The sequence below is a fragment of the Oncorhynchus clarkii genome, chromosome 12, assembly GCF_045791955.1.
Source record: "Oncorhynchus clarkii lewisi isolate Uvic-CL-2024 chromosome 12, UVic_Ocla_1.0, whole genome shotgun sequence".
Classification (NCBI taxonomy): Eukaryota; Metazoa; Chordata; class Actinopteri; order Salmoniformes; family Salmonidae; genus Oncorhynchus; species Oncorhynchus clarkii.
In genome coordinates this window covers 60,223,478-60,246,400 of record NC_092158.1, presented here as the reverse complement: position 1 = coordinate 60,246,400, position 22,923 = coordinate 60,223,478, and the positions used below count along the sequence as shown (strand labels likewise).

At 41.2% G+C, this 22,923-nt stretch overlaps 2 protein-coding genes across 4 annotated transcripts in view; one reads left to right on the top strand and one right to left on the bottom strand.

Moving 5' to 3' along the window:
* The window catches only part of LOC139420884 (seizure related 6 homolog (mouse)-like 2), an 82,255-nt gene extending 73,907 nt beyond the window's left edge, over positions 1 to 8,348 (bottom strand). The window contains exon 1 of one of the 3 annotated variants that reach the window (XM_071171271.1): positions 8,119 to 8,348. Coding sequence is in view for 2 of the 3 variants with exons in the window: in XM_071171272.1 (XP_071027373.1) it covers positions 8,119 to 8,155 (37 nt within the window). In the remaining variant the exon portion in view is untranslated. The remainder of the gene's footprint in view (positions 1 to 8,118) is intronic. The other 2 variants (XM_071171272.1, XM_071171273.1) reach the window with 2 other exon arrangements.
* Positions 23 to 22,923, top strand: part of LOC139420886 (aspartate beta-hydroxylase domain containing 1) — a 54,363-nt gene continuing 31,462 nt past the window's right edge. Inside the window, exons 1-2 of the mRNA XM_071171275.1 lie at positions 23 to 69; positions 9,503 to 9,966. Coding sequence (XP_071027376.1) covers positions 9,517 to 9,966 — 450 coding nt within the window. The 5' untranslated portion in view covers positions 23 to 69; positions 9,503 to 9,516. The remainder of the gene's footprint in view (positions 70 to 9,502; positions 9,967 to 22,923) is intronic.

Below are 22,923 nucleotides of genomic sequence, written 5' to 3'. Positions count from 1 at the left end.
ATCGTGTTGCACCGGCGCAGCCCATCAAGACAGATAGACAGTGAAGCACAGAAAAAAAGAGGGACAGTGGTGAGTCATTAGGCTACAATTAAAATGTATTAGGATCCCCGCATGCACGCATAATATATACCTTTTAAATGATAGCCTAGAAATTAACTTATATATTTAGATGTCGACTATTGTCAGAATAAATAGCCTAGGCTACTCAATGCTTTGTCCACCCCCTCTCTATATTTGGACATTATCCCGGGAACGCTTACAATGATTGTCATCGACAAAACTACAAGTGAAAGGCTGTGATGGAAGTATCTGCGCAGTTGTGCTATGTTGTCAATATGTTTACTGAAATGTGCGCTGACGATGATACCTTGTTAATGCACCGGAGGGGACAGTTCTAGGGTGTGCTTTTTGTGTAAGCCAAAAAAGACCAGGATACTGAATCTAATAGGCCTATGTATTTGGATGTGTGCAAGATTGTAAACTCATTTTAGACAAATTATAATATGATTCCTCAACTGATATTTTTCCCCCTTTATTTTATCAGGGCGTCATACTGAGACCAAGGTCTATTTTACAGATGAGCCCTAATTTACATAAATTGTAGAAAATACACATATCAAAATATAAATACGAAATGCAAGCCGAAAGTAAAAAACGGTCATAAAAAACAAACACATTCATAAGTAACAAGGTCCTCAATCAGCTTTATGAATTGCCATAGAGGCACCAGAACATCATATTTAAGAACATTTTGAAGATTTGTGGAACAATAAGGTGCAAGAACACTAAAATCTGATTTAGCTAACTCAGTAGAGACCAAAGGAACTTCCAGAGTTCTCCATCCCTGAGACCACTTATTAGAAGGCATGCTATCTATGGTGGCAGATTGAGAGGAGGACATGTTCTGAGCTAAACTGACCAAAACACACCCCCAACAACACATAAAAACTATGGGCTGTTTAGGTGAGAGCTGATGCCATCCTGTGATAAACAGTGCTCACTTTGTCAAAGGCAGGGGCACAAAATATTTTGCTTGTACATTCCCAGCAAAGGTTTGGACACACCTACTTATTCCATGGTTTTTAGTTTTTTTTTAAACTATTTTCTACATTAGCCACCCTTTGCCTTGATGACAGCTTTGCACACTCTTGGCATTCTCTCAACCAGCTTCATGAGAAAGTCACCCGGAATGCATTTCAATTAACAGGTGTGTTGTTAAAAGTTAATTTCTGGAATTTCTTTCATTCTGAATTTGTTTGAGGCAATCAGTTGGGTTGTGACAAGGTAGGGGTGGTATACAGTCTTTTACCAAATAGGGCTATCTTCACAAAGCAACTGATTGGCTCAAACGCATTAAGAAGGAAAGCAATTCCACAAATTAACTTTTAACAAGGCACACCTGTTAATTGAAATGCATTCCAGGTGACTTCCGACTATCGAGATGACGAGCCAGCACAGGTGTAACCCATACTTACTAGCAAGGTGACACCAAATCGGTTCACCCTATGTGCTACCTCCAAATATAAATGGAAAAACCAAAACTGGTAACACCTTCCCCCTTAAGACAACAAATATATCCTGTATTTTTGTTGGACAAATTTGATCACAACCAACAGAAAATAACTTAATTCAACTTATATGCATCGCTACTTAAATGTGTCTTCTTTTACAATATAAAAATGGTGTCTACTGACTGTCAACTAGAGGTCGGCCGATTAATCAGAATGGCCGATTAATTAGGGCCGATTTCAAGTTTTCATAAACAATCGGAAATCGGTATTTTTGGGCGCCGATTTCCGATTATTATTATTTTTTTTAAATACCTTTTATTTAACTAAGCAAGTCAGTTATGAACACATTCTTATTTTCAATGACTGCCTAGGAACTGTGGGTTAACTGCCTTGTTCAGGGGCAGAACGACAGATTTTCACCTTGTCAGCTCAGGGGTTCCAATCTTGCAATCGCACAGTTAACTAGTCCAACGCTCTGACCATTGCCTAACCGTAGCCTGCCTGTTACACGAATGTAGTAGAAGCCAAGGTAAATTGCTAGCTAGCATTAAACGTATCTTATAAAAAACAATCAATCATAATCACTAGTTATAACTACTGATCCAGTTTAGCAGGCAATATTAACCAGGTGAAATTGTGTAATTTCTCTTGTGTTCATTGCACGCAGAGTCAGGGTATATGCAACAGTTTGGGCTGCCTGGCTCATTGCGAACTAATTTGCCAGAATTTTACGTAATTATGACATACATTGAAGGTTGTGCAATGTAACAAGAATATTTAGACTTAGGGAAGCCACCCGTTAGTTAAAATACCGAACGGTTCCGTATTTCACTGAAATAATAAACGTTTTGTTTTTGAAATGATAGTTTCCGGATTCGATCATATTAATGACCAAAGGCTCGTATTTCTGTGTGTTATTATGTTATAATTAAGTCTGATTTGATAGAGCAGTCTGACTGAGCAGCACCAGGTCCGTAATCATTAATTCAAACAGCACTTTCGTGCGTTTTGCCAGCAGCTCTTCGCAAGCACAGCGCTGTTTTGACTTCAAGCCTATCAGCCTAATGGCTGGTATAAACAATGTGAAATGATTAGCTAGTTTGCTGGGTGTGCGCTAATACGGTTTTAAACGTCACTCGCTTTTTGATTTGGAGTAGTTATTCCCCTTGCCGCAGCTTTTGTGGAGCGATGGGTAACGATGCTTCGAGTGTGGCTGTTGTCTATGTGTTCCTGGTTCGAGCCCAGGTAGGGGCAAGGAGGGGGACGGAAGCTATACTGTTACACTGGCAATACTATAGTGCCTATAAGAACATCCAATAGTCAAAGGTAGATGAAATACAAATGGTATAAAGAGAAATAGTCCTATAAATACTACAACCTAAAACCTCTTACCTTGGAATATTGAAGTCTCATGTTAAAAGGAACCACCAACTTTCATATGTTCTCATGTTCTGAGCAAGGAACTTAAACGTTAGCTTTTTTACATGGCACATATTTTACATGGCACACATTTTTACATGGCAGATATTACTTTCTTCTCCAACACTTTGTTTTTGCATTATTTAAACCAAATTGAACACGTTTCATTATTTATTTGAGGCTAAATTGATTTTATTTATGTTTTATATTAAGTTAAAATAAGTGTTAATTCAGTATTGTTGTAATTGTCATTATTACAAATGTTTTTTTTTTTTTTTTTAAATCGGGCGATTAATCGGTATCAGTTTTTTGTCCTCCAATAATCGGTATCGGTATCGGCGTTGAAAAATCATAATCGGTTGACCTCTACTGTCAACAATTAAATACAAGACAAAAACAGCCACCTTTTACTCTATAAATATTTTTCTATATATAGTTGCCTAAAAGACAGAAGTTTTGAAAAAGTAGTAAAATCATGTATGTTCTCTCCTCCCTTTGGACGAGCACAACCAAAACTAATCTCCAATCTCCAAATAAATTGTAAGCCTGGGCTACATACTGGCTAAACACAAAAACGTATTGACTGCTCACCCTTGAAAGACAAAATCAGAAACCAAGTTGTCCTTACTACGGACTTGTCTGATTTCAAGGGGAAATTCCTATAATATGAGACTCCAGTGAAGGAGCCGGCGGTTCGTGGAACTTGTCTTTTGCAGGAAAATGAGAGGGTTATAATCGGTGTAGACCACCAGAGGTGTAGAGACCGATACATAAACCTCGAAGTGCTAAAGAGCCAGTACCAAGCGTCTCCTTCTCGATAGTCGAGTTGTGTTTTTGATATGAGGCCAATGTCTTTTAAAAATACCCCACAGGGTGCTCAACATTTGTATCGTGTTTCTGTAGGTGCACAGCCCCTGCTCCTACATTGCTGGCATCGGTGTAAAAAGCAAATGGACAACGGAAATCCAGAGCAGCTTGCACCGGTGCAGAGACCAAAATAGTCTTTGTCTTCTCAAATGCCTCCTGACTGTTGAGGCTCCAACAGAAAATTACTTTCGGACTGGTCAATCTGTAAGTGGTGCATCAACCTGGGCAAAGTTCTTGCAAAAAGCCAAGTAGTAAGAATCAGCACAGAAGCTTGCACTGGAAGGTTATTGATGGCCTCCACTTTTTCAAACTCTCCCTTGCCCCACCACCTTCCCGAGATATTTCACTGTTGCTTGGGCAATTTCACTCTTTGACAGGTTAATTGTCAGGTTGGCAGCTGTGAAACGCAGAACAGACTCCTAATATCCTGAAGGTGTTGGGGCCAGGTGGCGCTAAATATGACCACATCCAAATATGCTTCAGCATTTTCTAGGCCACATAGAACGATGTGCATGAGCCTTTGAAACATGGCTCTGGCGTTTCCTAACTTGAATGGGAGACAAAGGTAGGCACGCTCAGTTAGAGGGACCTGCCAATATCTCTTCAGCAGATCAAACTTGCTAACGTACTTAGCAGCACCAATAAGGTCCACACAATCATCGACCCCGGGCAAAGGGTACGAGTCCGACTTAGTAATGGCATTGAGTTTCCGAAAATCGGAAACAAAATCGCAGGTACTAAAATACAGGACGAACTCCACTGACAGTTGTCATGTTGTGCAATGCTGTGCTCAAGCATGAACTCCACCTCACTGCGGAGCTTCTCTCTCTTTTCAGGATTCACTCGATAGGCATGTTGTTTGATTGGGTTGCAAAGGCTGCAAAGGTGCAACCAGTACAGCTTGGTTCGGTTTACCCGTCCGCTGGCAAACACAACATGATTTACAGTAAGCCACAACATCCTGTTTCAGACCAGGCCAGAAGATGTTACGCAAGATCTGGTCATATGTCTTGTTGACCCCAAGATGGCCTGCCATAATACCATCTTGAGCCAACCTCAGAATCTCTTGTCGAAGCGTAACTGGAACGACAATTTGAGAGACACTCAGGAGGTTTAGGGAAATCAGGATCACCCATAAACATCGGAGAGATCGACCATGGTGGGATCTCTGACATCCTCCACAACATTAGTCCTGCTCCCGGCAACTTTCTTACCCATAGCACGCTGGGAACACTAGGTTCCTTTACTCAAGGTTCCTTACAAATGACAGGATTTGGCATGACCTTCCCTCCAGCCGAATCGTTTCCCAAAATGAATGAGACCCCCTTCACTGGTAGGCTAGGCCTCACTCCAACGACAACGGTACCAGAAACAAGATCAGACTCGAGTTCCACATTACTGTATGCAAAGGAACTTCCATGAAACAAATCTTCACACCTTGTACTACTATCAGTTGCTGAATTGTCAGACAAAGGCAAAACAACCTCCAAAATGAAGGATTGGGCTGCCCAAGTGTCTCAAGTATCTTTACCGGCTGCTTAAAAGTATCTCCACTCTGCAGAGACGCGAACCTGTCTGAAACAAAGGGTTCATATACATATTTTCCAAAATCTTGTTTAGGAGATACGTACACCAATCCCAACCAGACTTAAAGGCTCCCACAAGAATAAACATATTCTTCTCTCTCTGTTTTCTGTTTTAACCTAGGACAATCTGTCCTTTCTCACGGCAGTAATGAAAAACTAGCGGATACAAAAAAACAGTTTTCTGACGATCTTTATCTTTTGGGCACTGTAGAAAAAGTCTGAAACCTAGTAATATGAGGTGAATTCACTGGTTTGCTATTTGTGAAACGATTAACTACTGGGTGCTCTGTTTGTGAAGGTAGTTTTGTGTCAACACAAACTCATCTGCAAGGACTGCAGCTTTCTCAAGTGTGAGATCCTTGTGCTCATAAATGTAGGTCTTAACCCTTTCGTGAAGACAATTCTTGAACTGTTCGAGAAGTATGAGTGTGTTTTAATCCTCCAAGTCCTCAACCTCTTGAGAACCACACCACTGATCAAAAATACATGCTTGTTCCTTTGCGAACTCAACATGGCTTTGTGATTCTGTCTTTCGCAATTTGTGAAACTGTTGTCTGTATGCCTCTGGGACCAACTCGTAAATCCGAAGGATATCAGCTTTAACAGTGTCATAATCTGAACTCTGGTCAAGAGGTAAAGTGGCATATGCACTGAGCCCTTCTCACAACAACACTTTGGAGGAGCAGTAACTAATTATCTCACGGCCATTTTAGGGATGTGGCATTCCGCTCAAACAGAGTAAAATATACATCCACATATTTTTTGTTGAAAGGCGGTACAAGCCGGCTGTTCCAACCAAGATCAAACTCTGAGGGTGCAGGATGGCCTGACTGGATTCTGAGGGCTTCCAGATCCATCTCTTAATCTAATGGAATTGCTCACATTCCTGATCTTGTGGTTTGGCTCCACCCTCAACTTGTCTTTCCCTGTGCTCCAACTAATTTATGTGGCCCCAATCTCTCCTTTGGTTCTATTTCCTTGTGATCAAGGTTTAATTTCTGTTGCTCCAACTTTGCCTTTAGTTCTAACTCCCTCAATTGCAGGCCTATAGGACTCCCCCCACCACCCGTAAGCACCCTTTTCATCTGCCTCGCCAAAACAGTACCGATCAACTCTTTGACTACTGTTTGGATTGCCAGATGCCACTTTGATGTCATAATACTTTGAAACGATGAGCAGATGCCTTAGTACATTTATCTAGCATCCCCATGTAGGGTTTTCCACAAACGCTTCCAACTTAAAGTCCATGGATTTTTTAAATAAACCTGTGTGTTTATGCAACTTTCAAAATTATTGGACCAATCTTATAATCCTTTTGGGTGGATGTCAGTGACAAACTATACCACAAAACTGAATTTTGAACACTCAAATATCTGGGCACAGCAGAGCTTCAAAGTAGGTGATTAGAGCCTCTATCATACTCATGGGAATCAAGATCCTGGACGGGGCCCCATTTTGTAACGTTCCCAACTGACAAACTGAAAATGTCGCTGACAACAAAGGGATCTAACAAAGAAAAATAACTTTGACAACCAAAAGAAAGGAAAGGAGTTTAAAAGGGGTTCTGAAAGGCACCCATGTGGGTTCTCACAGAAAGTTGGCAATGCCACTAGTAAGGGGTTCCTAAAGACACCCGCCAAGGATGCCCACTAGGTCTGCCAACGAAAAGAAAAAAACACAACTTAGGATAGGGAGTAAAAAGAATATGGAGCAAAACAAACAGGAGAAACACCAAAAAAAATTATTCTTTCAAACTTTAAATAGGTTGAGCTCGAAATTGCACCTCAGCTGCCGTGAAGTGTATCTTTCCCAACATCTCTTAACCTCAATTGGAGCACTGGACCAGCCACTCTTAAATATCACCAGGGCTAGGTGAACCACCTTCTGACTAACGAGGTGGACAAGCCAACATAGGTGTAACACATACTTACTAAACGTGTCGAAACAAATTGGTGCGCCCTACGTGCTAACATGCTAACGTGCTACCTCTAAATATAAATGGAAAAAACAAAACTGGTAACAATGTCCATCATCCATTTTGTATGATATATTATGAATTACAATTCATATAATATGTAACGAATTTGCAAAATGTATAATATGTTACGAATTCCAATTTGTTGTGGCTAACGTTATCTAGGTGACTAATGCTAATGTTAGCTAGCTGGCTAATGCTAGCTAGGCTAGAGGCTAAGGTTAAGCTTAGGAGTTAGGTTAAAGGGTTAAAGTTAGGGGAAGGGTTAGCTAAAAGGGTTACGGTTAGCATGTTAGCTAACCTTCCCCTAACCCTAAGTAGTTGCTAATTAGCTAAAATGCCAAAGTTGTCCGTGATGAGATTCTAACACGCAACCTTTGGATTGCTAAAACGTTCAAATTATTCGCCTACCCTCCTTTTTGTTTTTGCGTTAAGTAACCTTATGTCTTATGTACCATAGCAAACGTAACATATCATACTAATTTGAGTGTCTTAGATTTACTTGTACTCTGAGACCAGGCTTTACATCCAGCTATTTATCCTGTAAGAATCCAGCAATAGTGAACACATTTTTAATCCATACATTTTAAATGAACACAATTGAGTAGCCTACATAATTGAGTACAGTTAGTTTTTTTCAATTCGTTTTCATTGAAGACCGAGAAAGCACTCTAGACACAAACTGTCCTGCCCTGCATTTCTAAAATCTTCGAAAGCCAAGTTAATAAACAGATCACCGACCACTTCGAATCCCACGTACCTTCTCCACTATGCAATCTGGTTTCCAAGCTGGTCATGGGTGCACCTCAGCCATGCTCAAGGTCCTAAACGAAATCATAACTGGCATCGATAAATGACAGTACTGTGCATCCGTCTTCATCGACCTGGCCAAGGCTTTCGACTCTGTCAATCACCGCATTCTTATCGGCAGACTCAATAGCCTTTGCTTCTCAAATGACTGCCTCGCCTGGTTCACCAACTACTTCTCAGATAGAGTTCAGTGTGTCAAATCGGAGGGCCTGTTGTACAGACCTCTGGCAGTCTCCATGGGGGTCCCACAGGGGGTGCCACACTCCTTCTGTGGCCTGCATTTTTTTTAAAATGCTAGTAAAACTAAGTGCATGCTCTTCAACTGATTGCTGCCCGCACCCTCCCGCCCGACTAGCATCGCTACTCTGGACGGTTCTGACCTAAAATATGTGGACGACTGTAAACTCTCCTTCCAGACTTACATTAAGCATCTCCAATCCAAAATTAAATCTAGAATCGGCTTCCTATTTCGCAACACTCACTCATGCCGCCAAACATACCCTCGTAAAACGGACTATCCTACCAATCCTTGAATACGGCCATGTCATTTACAAAGTAGCCCCCAACAATCTCACTACATATCCGTCGCCAAACCCACTGGCTCCAGGTCATCTATACGTCTTTGCTAGGTAAAGCCCCGCCTTATCTCATCTTTTAGCAAACTCCAAGCGGGCTTTCATGCCTTTTACTGAGGAGTGGCTTCTGTCTGGCCACTCTACCATAAAGGCCTTATTGGTGGAGTGCTGCAGAGATGGTTGTTGTTCTGGAAGGTTCTACCATCTCCACAGAGGAACTCTGGAGCTCTGTCAGAGTGACCAAGGCCCTTCTCCCCAATTGCTCAGTTTGGCCGGGCGGCCAGCTCTAGGAAGAGTCGTGGTGGTTCCAAACGTCTTCCATTTAAGAATGATGGAGGCCACTGTGTTCCTGGGGACCTAAATGTTGCAGAAATGTTTTGGTACCCTTCCCCGATCTGTGCCTCAACACAATCCTGACTCTGCGCTCTACGGACAATTCCTTCGACCTCATGGCTTGGTTTTTGCTCTGACATGCACTGTCAACTGTGGGACCTTATATAGACAGGTGTGTGCCTTTCCAAATCATCAATGGAAACAGGGTGCACCTGAGCTTAATGTTGAGTCTCATAGTACCAGTCAAAAGTTTGGACACACCTACTCATTCCAGGGGTTTTCTTTATTTGCACTATTTTCTACATTGTAGAATAATAGTGAATACATCAAATCTATCAAATAACACATATGGAATATGTATGTGCTATATGCTATAGCATACTTATCTCCTGCTCTTTCTCCTTTACTTCCTCTCTGTTATTTCAGTTCATCACTGTAGGATGGACTGGCCCATGGATCTGCTCCCATTGCCCCCCTGTGCTGAGCTGGGGGTCCGTCCTCTGAATGGGCTCCTGTGGACCCTGCTGCTCCTCTTCCTATGGTATTGTTACAGGGTGGGCTCTGACCCGCCAGCTCCAGGCCGAGCCATCCCAGGTAAGCACAAGTCCGGCTCCAGGCGCTCTGTGTTGTCCCGTGCCGGCAGCTGTGCTGGAGCAGTGTGCAGTGCCACATCAAATGTGGCCACTGGCAATCGGGGGACTCCCTGCATCACCATGGAGACGGGAGAGGAGGAGCAGGGGCAAGGATACCTGACCCCTGTGCTGAGCCATGCCCTGTTCCCACCCCAGGCCACAGCGAGTGGCAGGAAGCTGTATGCAGCACTGCAGGAGTATGCAAAACGCTACAGCTGGGCTGGCATGGGACGCATTCATAAAGGACTCCGGGAGCAGGTAATGTGAAATCTGAAATTTACAGTCATTTCAATGAATGAATGATATGAAATGCCTCATGAGCTTAATACAACTGTCTAACCCCATCATAACCCAAAAGATGATGGTTGGTTGGTCACACTTTATTTGGATAGTACGGATAATCCATCTGTAGATGCTCTACAGATGGTCATACTATCAACAAACTATATTTTCAGAAGCAACTGGAAAGGGACATTTTACCCAACCCCTTCTACATTTTGCGATAGGGATAGGTATAGAATAAAGGTAAGGGTTAAGTTTAGGGTTAGTAGATATTTAGTTGAAATGTTACTAATAGTCTGTAGAGCATCTACAGATGGACTATACAAATAAAGTGTTAGTGGTTGATTTACTCCATTGTTTGTAAACCAAGTGTATCTGTGCCAAGTCTGGATAGAATATCCTGTATTTTTAAAAGACACCAGATGAAACCGATATTAAAGGTGAATCAGAATCTCAGGTTCCAACTACACACTTAAAAGGCCCAATGCTGCTGTTTTTATTTCAATATCAAATACATTTCTGTGTAACAATGAAGTACCTTTTGTTCTGCCCTCACAATGTGTAAGCTACAAAGCTTGGCAGACAGCTTACACTCTTCCAATAAAGAATCAGGGAGGGACTGGTATTGTATCTTTAGTAGAAGAATCTTTAACAGATACAGAAAGGAAAAAATGTAGTAGAAAAATCACTATATACATTCACACAAATGGATACAAATAAAGAACAGCATTTCTATCACGAGCTAGCAACAAGAAAAATAAGCCTATCTAGCCAACATGACCATGTAGAAATGATGACAATTTACATCAAACATATACACACAATCTAAGTGTCCATATAGCTTAATAACTATAATTTAGCTCTGTCACGAGATATCTGAATACTTAAAATAGTTATATACATCCAAAACCCAAAGAAGCTAAATTCCATCAAGAAACGTTAGCTAGCATGCTAACACACAATGTTAAGTGAATGGGCGATAGTTAGCGCAATTAGCTTAGCATCATCGGAACTTAGAAAAGTAGAATAAACATGTAAAAAACATAAATATTCTAGAAACACAATTTGAATTAGCGAAAGCATGTCCTAATAACTCAAAGTTCTTACAAATTGACCTAGTAAAATGGAAAAATAGAGCTAGTCGGTCTGTTGTTGTTGCTCGGATTGTTCTGACAGGAAATAGCATTGCACTGAGAGTTAGCAAATTAAAAGCTACAGTACCCAACTTCGCCACTAGATGACAACAAAGGATAAGTTGTACATCAGTACAGCTATCAGAACACTCCCCGCTATGTCACTATGTTTACTTTTGGAGGAGTAGGACGACTTCCGAGACAGGTCTGAAGAACACCTTAGGGGTGCCCTGTCTCATGACTCTCACTTCCACTATCCCTGACTTTGTTATAACCGCTTGGTACAGTTTTGACGACGAATCTAACAGGTGGACTTGCGTGTCTTTTAGTAAGACGACATCTCCAACTTGCAGATTAGGTTTGTCAACTTGCCATCTGCATGACTGGAGTGTCACCAGGTATTCTTGTCTCCATATTTTCCAGAATGTGTCTGCGAGGCTCTGAACTTGTTTCCATTGCTTGCTGTAGAGATTTTGAGGTTGAAGTCTCCTGGAGGTGCTGTTGTAGTTTAAAACATTTTGTGTCAGAAGCATAGCAGGTGTAAGAACTGCTGTCATCTCTGGATCCATGGACACTGGAACTATGGGTTGCGCGTTCATGATGGCCATGACTTCAGCCATGAGTGTGGTGAGGACTTAATGTGTGAGACGAGTAGAACTAACTTCCAGAAGCATGGCATTCAGAATGCGACGAGTGATTCCAATCATCCTCTCCCAAGCTCCTCCCACATGTGAGGCATCAGGAGGATTGAAAGACCATGTGCATCTTTGGTCTTGAAGGTAAGTACTCATCTCAGAGTCAGCTGCTCTGATCTTCAGCGCTTTGCAGGCTGAAGTTTGTGCCACGATCCAAGCGTAGTTGCTTTGCAGGTCATCGGATAGAGAAGAATATTCTCAAACCATTGATGAAGCTGGGGGTAGACAGACTCTATCACTTCGTTGTGTACCGCTCTTGTACTCATGCAGGAGAAGAGGACGGCCCAGCGGTTACTTTCAGAGCTGCCTCCTCTGGTCCGATGAGAGGTGATGCTCCAGGGTCCTAAGAAGTTCCATCCAATATGAGTGAACGGAGGATCAGAGGAAAGTCTGTCTGCAGGTAAGTCTGACATATTTTGCCCTTCCAGTTTTCCTCTAAGTTTTCTGCAGATCACACGCTTAAAGATTATGCTGGATACCAGTCTTTCACTTCCAATGATCCACAATCCAACTGACCGGACTGCGTCTTCAGTGAAGTGATGACCCTGATGTGCAACTTGCTCGTGGTATTGTCTCGCCAACAGAGTGGTGACGTGGTGGTTCTTGGGCATGATGAGAGGGTGTTTCTTTTCCCATGACATATCAGCTGCCGCTGTGCGACCTCCGATTCTTATCAACCCGTCCTTATGGATGATAGGGTCCAGCTTCTTTAGTGGAAAGTGTTTAGGGTTCAGCTTCTTTAGTGGAAAGTGTTTGGAGACCTCTTCTCTTTTGGTGAGGCACTTGATTTCTTCTTTGAAGACTTCTTGCTGTACGCATCTGATGATGGTGGTTTTGGCCTGTTTAGGATGGTTGCCCTTGTCACTGTCTGGAGCCCTGGAGAATGCTTTGGCTATTTGGAGTAGTTTTGCGATTGCTCGGGTGAGTGACTTCCAGTTGGAGAAACGTTCAAACCTGTGTGAGACAAGTTGGACTTCAGTAGCTTCGGTAGTGAAGGTTGTGTCTTGCAGCCAGATCTCTGTGTCAGTATCGGATCCCACGAGTTCAAAGGTTTCTAACTGAGTAGTCTCTTCTATCTCTATCTCTGTCAGAAAGAGTGGGCCTGAGAGCCATCTGTTGTGTTTGAGGATGGCTGCTGGCTTGTCGTAGTTTTGTGTTCTTTCAAACACTTTGCATCCGATGTCATCCGTATCTCCAGCTGGGACAGCGGCCTCTATGCAACTCTGAGCTTCCGAAAGTTGTATTGTGTTATTCAGTCTCTCTTTGATCTGAATGATGTTAGCACAAGGGCTAAGGAATGATGTGCGTCCATTTTGCAGCACATTTGTTCTGTAAACGCTAACTTTAGCTGGCTTGTGAGATCCGTTCAGACATACATCACCGATAATGACCCATCCGAGGTCAAGGCAATGTGCATAGGGTGCGTTGTATTGCTCTCTGACTTTGTGCACTCTTAGTCTGTCTCTTCCCGAGCAGGAGAAGGATTGCTACTCCCGCGTCGAGTGCTGGAATCTTGTCTGCAACAGGCATCAGATGCAGGAGATGACGTGCAATTTCAGGTGAGGGAATCTCTGATCTATCGTCAGGCATCATGTCACATTCTATGAGAGTGGAAAGAGTAAGCTGTGTTTTTCCTTCCAGTGACTACACAATGTAGTTGCTGAACAACCTCTGACAGCGAAGAGGTCGAAGAACTCAGTTCTGGATAACGACCTGTTGCTCTGTTCATCTAAGACGGTATACATTCTGACTGCCTTCTCTCTGTGATCTGCGGGGTACACTTTGACTAAGCATATCTTGGAACACGATCTAGAGCTGACTGGCTCTCCACAGATCTCAGTGCACTCCGAGGTTACTGCAGGTGTTTCCCTTTTCCTATGCTCCCCGTCATGGTCTTCCTTGGCTGTGGAGTTCTCGGTTTTCCATGGGGCTTGCCCCGGATGTAATGCAGACGGATGTCTATCACTGTTCCACTCTTTGCACTGCACTGCTGTCTCACAGTCTTTTGCGAGATGTTTGGTTGAAGCACAGCATCTGAAACAGATGTGTTTGTCTTTGAGATAAGACTTGCGTTCATCCAGTGTCTTGCTCCTGAAGCTGCCGCATTTTCTCAGAGGGTGAGGCTTGTTGTGTAATGGACACTGTTTGTTTGGGTCCTCAACTGTCTTTCTTGAGGGATGAGCCTGGTTATCTTCAGACTGAGATTAAACTTCTGTCTTCCGTACGGACACTGGAGTTCTGTGTTCTCTGTTGTGCTTCTCTGATGGTTTTTCAGTCTATGTGGTGCTTGAACCTGCTATGTTTATGAAGATGAAGCTTGGATCATTGCGAGTCCTCGATAGCGATGTGAAGAAGGGATCCACTTTTCCTATGGCTGGGCCTGTCGTGTAGTCAGTCTTTTTACTCTTCTGCTCTCACAATGTGTAAACTACATAGCTTGGCAGACACCTTACACTCTTCTAATAAAGAATCAGGGAGGCAATGGTACCGTTAAGAATCTTTAGTAGGTATGGGGGACAAAATGGCGCCATGAAGAGAACACTGGGTTTCAGTGAGCTCCCGTGGCATTCATAGATTTCTCTTTTTACATTAATCTTCTAGCTTGAAAAAGTTGTATAATTTGCTAAATAAGTTATCCTACAATGAGTCTTGACGGATATTTCTCAAAAATGTTCGATAACATGCCCTGCAGAACTACTAAGACCTCGACCAAAACCACCATCCCTGTAGATGTGCAGGAGGAGCTAGCTAACTAACGCCACTGCGGATCCAGGCACAATGGACCTGGTAATTCAAAGGATGACGGATAACATCCCGGATGTCTTGGAAGCAATAGCAGGCCATTCAGCTGAACTACAGAGGGTTGTCAAGCGTGTGGATGAGGCGGAAGGAAGAATTGTTACTGTGGAAACTTCAACTACATCAATGAACACTAAGATAAAGGCACTTGAGAAACAGGTGCGCGAAATGGCAGAGCACATTGATGCCTTGGATAATCGAGGACACAGATGCAATATCCAATATCCACGTTCAGTAAATTCTTTAGAGGAATGGATCCCTGGCTACCTACAAATGGACACTAAGGCTCGTCGTGTGAAGCTGGACAGAGCCCATCGCTCTCAAGCACCAATACCCGGCCCCAACCAACACCCACAGCCAGTGGTTATAAAGTTCCACAACTTCACCAACAAGCAGCGTGTCATGGATGTGGCTGGAAGCATCGATTCTGACGGTAGTCAAGGCCCAAGGGTCTCATTTTTCAATGATTATTCCACAGCGGTTGTACAAAGACGCAAAGCATTTGATGAGATGAAGGCTCGACTCAAGAGAATAAAGATGGGCTACGCACTGCTGTACCCGGCCACATTGAAGATTATGGTCAACAGATCACCTAAAGAACTCTACACACCCGAAGAGGCTGCTGTGTTTATTGACTCTCTCGGGTAAAATAACTTTAAGCTGCACCTCCGTGCCATTTGATAACTTTTTTCATTTGAATCTGATCATGAAGCAGTAGTGTGAGTTATCACGTGCTCCTGTTCAGTAATATGCGTATCTTTATTATTTTTCTTGCTAAAGTAACTGCTACTATAGCTCAGACTGAAATATGTGTGAATCTATATTGGTGCCCAGGCTTGGTTTTAGATGGAAGAGCATAAACTTCTTCTATTGATTTTAATTTCCATATATATAAAGGATGAGGCTATTGAGTGGCAATCCCCTGCATGTTAGCTAGTGGGAAACCCCCCTGTTGAGTCTTTACATGTTTAATTTTCAGGTTTAGTATAGTTCGGGTTCAGGGTTCATATCGTTTGTTTATGCTCGGTGAGATTGATGAGAGTGGGAAAAGGTACCACCCCATCTTTACAGTAGGATTCAGTCTGGATATTGGTTGCTAAAAGTGCAATGGCAGGTAACAGAACATTAGAGGGAGCAATAGCCCCATTAAAAGAAAGAAGGTACTGTCTTTAAAAAAAAAAAAAGTTTTTATATTGCTCTGTTGCAAGAAACTCATTTGGATGATAAGGAGCATCTGAAGTTGCAGCAAGGGGGGTTTGGTCAAGTGTTTTCCTCATCATTTACATCCAGAAGTAGAGGTGTAGCAATTCTTGTGAAAAATAACCTACCACTTAAGGTGTTGATTTGTGTGAAAGATACATTTGGTCGTTTTGTTATAATTAATGGTACTTTACAAGGGCACAACATTTCCATAATGAATATTTACTTCCCACCCCCCAGATTTCCTCACTAAGGTATTTCTAGACTTTTCAGAATTAAACTCAGACACTGCAGTGGTTGGAGGAGATTTTAATTGTTTGTTGAACCCTCTTATTGACAGGTTTTCCAGTGGTATAGTTTCACTCTCTCCTCAAGCTAAGTCACTTAAAGCTATTTGTGATGATCTGGGGTATGCTGATGTTTGGAGAACCTTTCATCCCTCCAACAGAGTTCACTTTTTTCTCTGCACCTCATGGATGTCAGACTAGAATAGATTACTTTTTTATGCCCAGGACAACTTTGCAGTCTGTTTTATCTGCTAGGATAGGAAGCATAGTCATATCTGATCATGCAGAGGTGATCCTGGACATAAAACTCAGCGGGGCATCCAATCTGTCAAGACATTGGAAGTTGAATACAACCATTCCTAAAGACCATACATTTACATAATATTTTATTACATAGTTTAAAGCATTTTTCTCTATCAACTTTCAATCAAAAGATAACCCCTCGCTCCTTTAGGAAACCTGTAAAGCGTACGCCAGGGGTCTGATTATGTCATACACGGCTACTAAGAGGCGGAAAAAGCGTGAAAAGCAAAAAACGTTAGAGGGTGAATTAGGTATTAAAGAGAAGGACTACATTAAAACACCCACTCCTGCCCTATTAAAGGAAATATCAGTCCTTAGATCAACGTTGGACTCTCTCCTAACACAGGACGCTGAAAAGAAAATGAGATTTGTCAGGCAAAAGCTTTATGACCATGGAGATAAACCAGGAAAGTATTTGGCGTACCTAGCTAAAAAAGAGAACTGACTCACAGTCAATTGCTACTATTACTGATTCTGATGGCAATCATTTATATGGAAAATAAATTGATAAATGACTAATTTAAGACATTTTATGCATATCTTTATGCCTCAGAACTGACAAATGACGCACCCAAATTAATGGAGGACTTATTTTCTAAGATTCAGCTCCCTCTAATCACTGAAGAACAGAGGTCTCTCCTTAATGCCCCTATTACCGAGGAAGAGATAATGTTCGCAATTAAGAATCTGCAAAATGGTAAGGCCCCAGGACCAGATGGGTTTTGTAGTGAGTTCTATAAGGAGTTCCATGGCCTGATCCTTGAGCCATTGCGTGATATGTTTAACCCCTCATTTTCAAATGACCACCTCCCTCAAACGCTGAGATAAGCCAACATATCACTTATTCTCAAAAAGGGAAGCTGCCCAGGCTTGTTCCTCGTAAAGACCCATTTCCCTTCTGAATGTGGATAGAAAATTGCTTTCTAAAATTCCAGCCACAAGATTAGAGGACTCACTGCCACTTATTGTGAAAGGAGACCAAACTGGCTTCATTAAGGGCCGTAAGTCATGTAACAATGTCAGGCGGCTTCTTAATGTAATTCAAGCCTACCAACAAAGTGCTATGGATGGCCTTGTGCTCTCCCTAGATGCTGAGAAAGCATTTGACCATGTGGAGTGGTCTTACCTATTCTTTGCTCTGACTAAATTTGGTCTAGGGGACAACTTTATAAAATGGGTGAAAGTTTTATATGATGATCCTCAGGCTGCTGTCCTCACTAATGGGCTAAGGTCAAATAGCTTCTCTATACGCAGAGGTACTAGACAGGGCTGTCCTCTGTCCCCTCTCTTATTTGCACTTGCTATGGAACCACTGGCCAAGGTCATCACTTTGTTGGTAGGCCTGCTATACAGGGGCTGCTCATTGGTGATGTACACCATAAAATAATCTTGTATTTTGATGAATGCCTGATATTCATCTCGCGTTAATATTATTGAATTATTCAGCGAATTCTCAGTCTACAATATTAACTTAAGTAAATCAGAGGCTATGCCACTTGATAACCTTCATTCTGTACCTAATTCTTCTCCTCCCTTTTCTTTTTTAATGGTCTCCCTCAGGTTTTACGTATCTGGGTATATTTGTAACTCCTGAATTCCAGCAAATGTACAAAGCCAATTTTGTTCCCTTGTTTGATACAATAAGGTAGGATCTGGAGCGCTGGAACTCACTTCCGATAGCATGGTTGGGTAGAATATCCCTCTTGAAAATGAACAATTTACCTAGACTACTCTACCCAATCCAAATGATCCCAGTATTACTCTCCAATGAGGTAATAAAGGATGTAAATGGAAGGCTAACTTCTCAGAATATAAGTTCCTTTATATGGAGTAAACGCAAGCCAAGACTTAAAATGGCAATATTGCAGCTGCCAAGTTCTATGGGGGCGGCTTAGATCTGCCTAATATTAAGTTCTATCAGTGGTGTGCCCACCTATGTTATATTTCTGACTGGATCAACAATGATGACTCCTCTATTTGGTTAGACATTGAGACTTCTTTTTCAAAATACCCCTTACAGGATCTTTTGTTTTTCAGAAGTTTCAAGTCTGTAAAAGATCACTGCAATAATCCCATTACACTTAACACACTTAAAGTATGGAGGTCAGTTCAACATTTTTTGGGAAGGTCCAAACTCTGCTCTTTCCCCAATTCTTAACAACCCATATTTTGATCCAGGATTTCTGGATGCTGGCTTTAACTTTTGACTTAATAAGGGCATAGGCAGACTAAATTATTTATTTGCTTATAAGATTTTATTGTCATTTGAGCAGATGGTTGAGAAATACCGACTCCCAAAGCAGGACTTCTTTCGCTTTCTACAAGTAATTATATTTTGAAGAGCACCATCTTAATTGGCAACCCTGATGTGTCTGTCATTGAAAGAATGCTTTTTTTTCCCACAAAGGAAAATATCTAAGTTTGTTTTATGATGCTTTAAGGTCCTTTTCTGCTGTTGACACACAGAGGGTGAAACAAGTGTGGGAGAAAGAATTGTCTGTTACTATTGATGAAAAGGTGTCAGAGGACATTTGGAGATATGCACAAACAATATCTATATGTAATCATACTAGAGCTATCCAGTTAAGAATAATACACATATTGCATATATCCCCAAATCGCAGACATGCTTTTAGCCCCTCTTCCTCTTCTCCTTGGTGTCTTAAATATAAAATTGATACAGGCACCCTAACACATTGTTTATGGTCATGTTCCAAATTACAGTGATACTGGTCTGGTGTTTTGCAATAAATTGAAAAGATCCTAGGGGTTTATCTAGAATTGGACCCTGTTTCTTTACTGTTAGGTCTCCCTAGTAGGAATGTTACTTCTGTGGGTAAGAGGAGGCTTTACCACATCCTTACGTTCGCAGCGAGGAAAAACATCCTCTTACAGTGGATTAGTGATAAGGTTCCTTCTATTAAAGATTGGCATAAGATACTATTTGAATGGGTGCCACTGGAATATCTGACATGTACATTGCATTCTAAAACAGATCAGTTCTACAAAGTATGGGAACCTTATCTAAATGATCTTGAACCTGAGGTATCAGCTATTATGCTGCAAGGATTCTCTTAGAAGGGTGGTGATCTATTTATTTCAGAATTACACTGTACGTTCCATGTCTTAAAACCTAACTTCTTGGTTTAAACTGAGCTTTTTTGTTTAATTTCTGTTTGTATGTTTGTTTAAAATGTATGTATTGAGAGACGCAATGATGGGGATGGGGTGAGAGAAGCGCCAAACGGGGAGAGGAAGATGGTGTATGTATGTATGTATGTATGTATGTATGTATCTATGTATGTATGTACGTATTTATGTATCCAGGTATGTGTATGTGAGTGCTGTTTTTTGCTTTGTTGTTGTATCTCTTAATATGGGTGAAAATTGTGAAATTCCAATAAAAATACTGTTACAAAATAATCTTTAGTTGAAGATATTTAGTTTGTAAAACTGTAACCGATACAGAAAGGAAAAAATGTATTCGAAAAATCACTATATACATTCACACAAATGGATACAAATACAGAACAGCATTTCTATCACGAGCTAGCAACAAGAAAATAAGCCTAGCTAGCCAACATGACCGTGCAGAAATTATGACAATTTACATCACAAACATAGATTGTGTGTATAAGTGTCCATTTAGCTTAATAACTATACTTTAGCTCTGTCACAAGAGATATCTGAACACTTAAAATAGTTCTATACATCCAAAACCCAAAGAATCTAAATTCCATCACGAAACGTTAGCTAGCATGCTAACACACAATGTTAAGTGAATAGGCGATAGTTAGCGCAATTAGCTTAGCATAATCGGAATTTAGAAAACTAAAAGAAATGTAAAAAACATAAATATTCTAGAAACACAATTTGAAATAGCAAAAGCATGTCCTAAAATCTCAAAGTACTTACAGATTTATCTTTAACCAAAGCCTAGTAAGATAGAAAAATAGAGCTAGTCTGTCTGGTGTTATTGCTCGGATTGTTCTGACAGGAAATAGCTCTGCACCGATATTTAGCAAATTAAAAGCTACAGTAACGTTACCCAACTTCGCCACTAGATATAATACTTTATACATTAGTACAGCTATCAGAACAACCTTACTGTAATATGTTTTCCATTAAAATATTCAAAACGAAACAAAAATAGCTTTTCTCATCGAAGAATTTTGGTAGGATTGTCTAGGAGTGAAGGACTTAATGGGAGGAATATGTAACCTGAAAACGAGCTGTTATTGGCAGAGAGGTTTGGAACTCTGTTTCTTATTGGTCTATTCATTTATACCGTCTGGTGATGTCACCAGGCAGGCCAAAAAGGTCCTGTGTCGATTGTATTTTTAGCTAGCAACTATCAGCAATAACACTGATCACATTTAAAAAACACTTTTACAGTGTTAGTTTCACCAGCTGTTGTACAAATATGACACAAAACTGAATTTTGACTGCACTGGGCCTTTAAAAAAATGATTCTATATAGTACCAGAAAATGGTTCTTTGGCTTGTAACGATAGCAAAACCCTTTTTGGTGCTATATAGAACCCATTTTTAAAGGTTCTATAAACAACCATGTTCAAAAGGTTCTGTATAGAACTTTTATGGTGCTGTGAAAAGCCCTTTCTTAAAGGTAGACTCCGCTAAATGACTTTACCACGAGCAACACTAAACATTTTAACATGGTGATATTTGCAACACTTCGCTCTCACACAGTCACACACTTTCTGTGCATGTGCACCAAAACAGCGGAGGAGTTGAGCCTCGCACTTCAATGCTCTTACTTGTTGCAGAAATTATACCATTTTCTTTCTGCATCTACATCATATTCCTGAGTCTACCTTTAACGCTAAAGCAGTCATTCTGGCTGCTCATGAATTGTATTTATTTATTACTCTGCAATTTTTCAAGTCATGCCACCCTCCGTCCTTGACTTTTTATAAATAAGTCTGTATAACACACTGTCTGTGTTAGAATCTTAATATCACGAACAGAACTGGAGTTTTAGGAGGGAATGATTTCCCCCCGTTGCATCTCCTCCCGACAGTAGGGCCTGCTCCGCTCCTTCTTCCGACAGTAGAAAGTGCAGTGCCCAACAGATAATCACTCCGATAATTTCCTTGAAACTGAACCTAAACTAATTTCACACATATTACAACAGATTAAAAAAGATTAAGTAAAGTATAATGGGGATAAAGGGGTAGAATGGGTGAGTTGATAAGCGAGGGAAAACAGTGATGCATAATTATGTAATCACCACTTATGAATGAAGAACAGGGTGGGCTATGCCATTGTATTGATCCATTCTAATTCTAATATTAAAGATGCAATATGCAGAAATCGCTCTGCCATTTTCTGTTCGCTAAAATTCGAACAGTTGACAAAACAAGCAAGTATAGTGTAGTAGAGAATCATTATACCATGTACAGTACTTACTCATGATATACAGTACTTCTGCCAGGTTAGCCTACTTTGCGGTTAGCATTTTATTGAACGTTTAGGGGAAGGTTTTTCTGTCAACCCACAACTGTTATCAGACAGTTATCACAACTGGCTACACATGGAGTGAGACAAACACATGTACCACACAGACAGACGACAATATTGCTGGAAATGAATGGGCAGATATTGTTAGGTTTGGCTTTTTAAGCCAATAGTGGCTAAACAGGGGTGGGATAATGTCAATGTTGTATTGATTAAATAGTAGCTGGGAGATTGCGGTGTCTGATACTTGTGAGATTTGTTTGACAGTTAGTGGTGGAATTGCATGCACTATCAGAATTGTTTGGTGAGCTACTCATAGATGGGCTGCGAGCTACTGGTAGCTCACGATCGACCTGTTAATTATTCTATCCTTTTGTAAACTAATGGAGGTGTGGATGTTTCTGTCCGAGAGTCTCTCCTCTCGCACTAGTTCTGCATCAAGCAAAAAATATCGCCTGGCCGGTGGTCCCGATGTAATGATGGGCGGTGAGTCGGAAGAAGGAGCAACATTTTAATAAAACAACAAAACCAAGAACACGACACTAACATAAGGCAAACTGCCGATACACAAGAACAATCCCAACTGGTGAGTGAACATGGGAGACTGACATATAAAGAGGAGGAGATGATGAAGGTAATGGAGTCCAGGTGTGAATCCTAATGATGAACAGGTGCGCATAATGATGAGTGCCAGGTGTGCGTAATGATGAATCCCAGGACCGATGGTTAGTACTCTGGCAATGTCGTACACCGGAGGGGAGGAGCAGCAGCAGACGTGACACCCAAAGTTGAGAGAACATGGGTTAATAAAATGGTGCAATTTTGATTTTGGAAAATAGGATACTTATTATGCCTTACATAAAAAAATCTGATTTTCATATGTGCATTTTTGTGGAACAGTTTAATTTCAATTATCTTTTTTTGTTTTTTCTGGGACTGGGAATACAGATATGCATCGCATCTATTGGTCACAAATACCCAGTGGTGAAAAATTTCCCAATTTATAATACTTGGAGTAAAAGTAAAGATACCTTTTTA